The 3,823-nt window shown below is 46.9% G+C and overlaps 1 protein-coding gene across 1 annotated transcript in view; it reads right to left on the bottom strand.

Moving 5' to 3' along the window:
- Positions 1-2,253: 2,253 nt before the first annotated feature.
- LOC105979344 (kallikrein-7) overlaps positions 2,254-3,823 on the bottom strand; it is an 18,208-nt gene continuing 16,638 nt past the window's right edge. Inside the window, exon 5 of the mRNA XM_013006693.1 lies at positions 2,254-2,406. Coding sequence (XP_012862147.1) covers positions 2,254-2,406 — 153 coding nt within the window. The remainder of the gene's footprint in view (positions 2,407-3,823) is intronic.

Genomic DNA, 3,823 nt, shown 5'->3' with positions numbered 1-3,823 from the left:
TGGGTGAAGGGAGACATCAGTCAGTGTAAGACATGAAAAAATAATAATAATTTATAAATTATCAAGGGTTCATGAGGGAGAGAGGGTGGGAATAAAACAAAGAGGAGCTGATACCAAGGGCTCAAGTAGAAAAAAAAAGTTTTGAAAATGATGATGGCAACACATGTGCTTGACACAATAGACATGTATGGATTGTGATAAGAGCTATCCGAGCCCCCAATAAAATGATTACAAATAATAATAATAAACAAATAAAAGTACTGCTGCAAAAATAATGCAATGCTTCGTTAAACAAAGATATCTAAGTGTGAAGTTATGCTCAGCATAACCTCCCTCAAGGGCACCTGTACACTTCTGAAGGGGTCTTTCCATCTAGATAACCCTTCACTAAAAGAATTTGGCACTGTTTGGCTTACACCATGTCCAAACAGTGGTTTGTGTGTCCTTGACTCAACTGTGTTCCTTTGAATCTGGGAACTAAAAGGAAGCCTGAAGGGGCAATCTCAGTGCTGTAGGCTGCATGATGGGATAAGGTTTCCCCGTGAAATTCTCCTAGGGCAACGTTCTCGCTACCTTCCAAGACTGAGGAGGGGCATTGTTGTGATGGAAAACGAATTCCTCAGTGCAGGTTTCCGGACCTTTTCCCTACTCGTGTGGTTTTCAACTCTCTGAAAACAACTTGTTTCTTTTTTTCTCCAGAGGCAATACACACAATTATGGGGTTTATTAGAGAAGCAAACAGGTTATATTAAAAAATGCTCTGAATATTGTTCTTTGGGTTAGGAGTCTTCTGAACTGTACCCACAGGAACACTTCTCTCTGGTTCTTACAATCTCAACCACGTGGCGTTTTGGCTTCTGCTCTACCTAGTCAATATCATAAAGCCCTTTCATTAGGTCTGCCAATAAATGCCTGAAGGGCATGCCACTCCATCAGAAGGCTCAGCTCAAAGGTGCTTTAGCTGAAAACTTCTTAGTGAGATCCTGTGATCACCAAGCATTTTCCAAGAAATCCTCTCAAGATCACTCCTTTGGAGTCAGAAATACCTCTAGAACCTTCTGAGCTGACCTTTCAGCCTTGACTGGACCCAGCAGACCCTTTGGAAGCCACTGTTTTGCTTGGACTTTTTTCTTTTTTTAAAGCCCCCCCTAAGGAGAGCAACACTAGTGTTTGCCTGAGAGGACTCTTTGGCAGAGCTCAGAGAAGCGTTTTGACATGTTTTGTTTGGAAGACACATGCAGATGTGAACTGGAACTGCCGTAGCAGTACTTTTTCTTTTTTAATCATTTTTTTGGGGGGCTCTTACAGCTCTTATAACATTCCATGCATCAATGGTATCAAGCATATTTGTACATATGTTGCCATCATCATTTCCAAAACATTCTCCTTCTGCTTGAGCCCTGGGCATAAGCTCCTCAGTACCTTTTGACTGACTCTTGTACTTTTCTTGTTTCCAGTCTCCCTCCTTTAAAGATCTGCTCACCACCAGCCTTCCACCCTCAGAGCCTTCCCACGTTTACTGTTCAAGATAAAAAATATATACATCCCCAGATGTGCAGACCACAGAAACAGGACCACCACCAGATGCAGTTTCACACGAGGCCTTTCAGATTTTTATTCTGAGAATGTTTGGTTTTTTTCCCTGGATAGAACCATAGCATTTTTAGCATCTGCATTTTTTCACTTAACCTGATACAGCACACCAATTGTGTGTGTGTGTTACACTAATGATTCTGCGTAAGTATTATTGCTGATGGCTTCCTAACATGCTAACTGACTGTTGTTTTTTCCAACAATCCACTCACTGGTAAAACATAGCCAGCATTTTCACTTTTTTTCTTCTTCGTCAAATCTTAGGATGAATTATGTTGTGATGGATTCAAATCTTGCTCTGAAGTTTGGCCGCCTCTTTGTAATGTCATTCCGAAGCCAGGGCCTCATGTACGTCAAGGGTGTGAAAGTGTTGAAGCAGAGTCTTGAGCGCATTGCCAAAGGGCGTTCCGTGATGATTATAGGAATGGACCCTTCCAGTGTGTTCGAGGGCTGGTCTCAGTGCCACTTCACCAGCGCTGAGGTTTTTGTGTTTCTTGCCTTGTTTGGGCTTTTGAAGTCCTTGCTGATTTGGTTCGTTTTTATGTGTGGCATGCTGCTGAGGATCGTTAAGATGTCTTTGAAAAAAGGCCAAGTTAAACATGCCTTTTGGATCATGTTGACCTTCTTGTCGGTTCGTGTCACCCGTCTGTTCAACTTTGATCAGTTCCTTCTCATGGTCTCCCTTATCCAAGGGATGTACTTGCAGACTTGAGTATAGACACCTGGATCATTGGGCTGACCGCAAGGGAATGTTCCCCAGGAGACTATACCTTGCAGGGTCCCTTTGCACATCAAGGGCCCCCCAGAGTCACCCTAGAATGGAGAGAGATTGAGAGCTTAGTTTGGATAAAGAGAATTCCTACTTCCCTCTGGTGTATTCACCACCCCTCTTCCCTGTCACCAGTCCTGTTCCCTGACCAATAGGAAGAGACCCATTGTCCATGGAGGCCAATGGAGAGGCAGGACTTAGTGTTGTTCCAGAGCCGATACACCCAGCTCTTTTAAGGCAGGAGCTTGTGCTCTGGCCAATGGGATCCATCACAGGCCTGGAGGTGGGAGGTGGGTGGTACTTCCAGGAACTAAGAACAGAATTTATTTCCCAATAATCAAGACTCGACTCCAATCAGGTAAAAGAACAAACACGCATTATCTTCACGGGATTGATATGAGGAAGCGTCAACAAATTTGTGGGCACATTTCACTGTCTTTTAATTCCGTTTCCCCCCACAAATTTTTTGAAGCCCCCTCGTGTATGTACACCTTGGGGTATGAAAATGGGGACAGGGTGGCCCTGGAAAGCAGGAACAGAGCCAGCTACCCGGTTCCCAGGGCCTGCTGCAAAAGGATTTTGTGCACAGTAGGATGAAGAATTCAAGAAGGTGGCAGGAAGGCGTTAAGCCCAGCAAAGGCCCTTCTGAGCATGGCGCCCCATAGAACCGTACAGCTTCCTGCAGTCAGCACACCCTCCTGGATCGTCACCTCCATCCCCTACGACTCACACCCCCTGAAAGCCACCTCCATCCCCTATGACTCACACCCCCTGAACGCCTATGGCGCACAGATAAGCAAAGAGACTGAGGTTAGTGGGAGAGACGCACGCAGAAAGGGAGAGAGGGAAGTGGGGATGACACAGAAAGCCAGCGTCGTTGCTTGCCGTCCAGTCGTTCCCGCCTCATGGCGCCCCCACGGGTGCCGAGTTCACCCCTCCAGGGGCTTCTCAAGGCTTTATGGAAGCAGATCTTCCCAAACGACTTGGGGCGGGTTCAAACCAGCAACCTACAGGTTAGTAGGGGAGCGTTTTGCCATTTGCACCACTCAGGGACTCCTTCGGAATCGGCATGTGTGTGCTATGCATGCTGTGAGTGTGCGTGGTCTATTGAGTTGATTCCAACGTATACTATGTGTGTGTGTGTGCGCGCGCGCGCGTGCGTGCGTGCATGCGTGTATGTGCTTCCTCTTGAGTCGATTCCAACTCATCATATAGGACCCAGCGAAACTGCACCCCCTACGGGTCTCCCAGGTTATAGCCGTTTGAACCCACCCGAAGTTCTGAGGGAGCAAAGACCTTCGCCCTCTGCTCCTGGGAAGATGGACAGACGGGGAGATGGACAGGTGGGGAGATGGACAGGTGGGGAGAAGGACAGATGGGGAGATGGACAGGTGGGGAGGACAGACTGGGAGATGGACAGGTGGGGAGATGGACAGGTGAGGAGATGGACAGGTGGGGAGA

The sequence above is a fragment of the Echinops telfairi genome, unplaced genomic scaffold (assembly GCF_000313985.2).
Source record: "Echinops telfairi isolate 266 unplaced genomic scaffold, ASM31398v2 ScPeMD7_655;HRSCAF=1070, whole genome shotgun sequence".
NCBI lineage: Eukaryota > Metazoa > Chordata > Mammalia > Afrosoricida > Tenrecidae > Echinops > Echinops telfairi.
The sequence above is the reverse complement of the archived record's forward strand: the minus strand, read 5'-3'. Positions and strand labels throughout refer to the sequence as shown.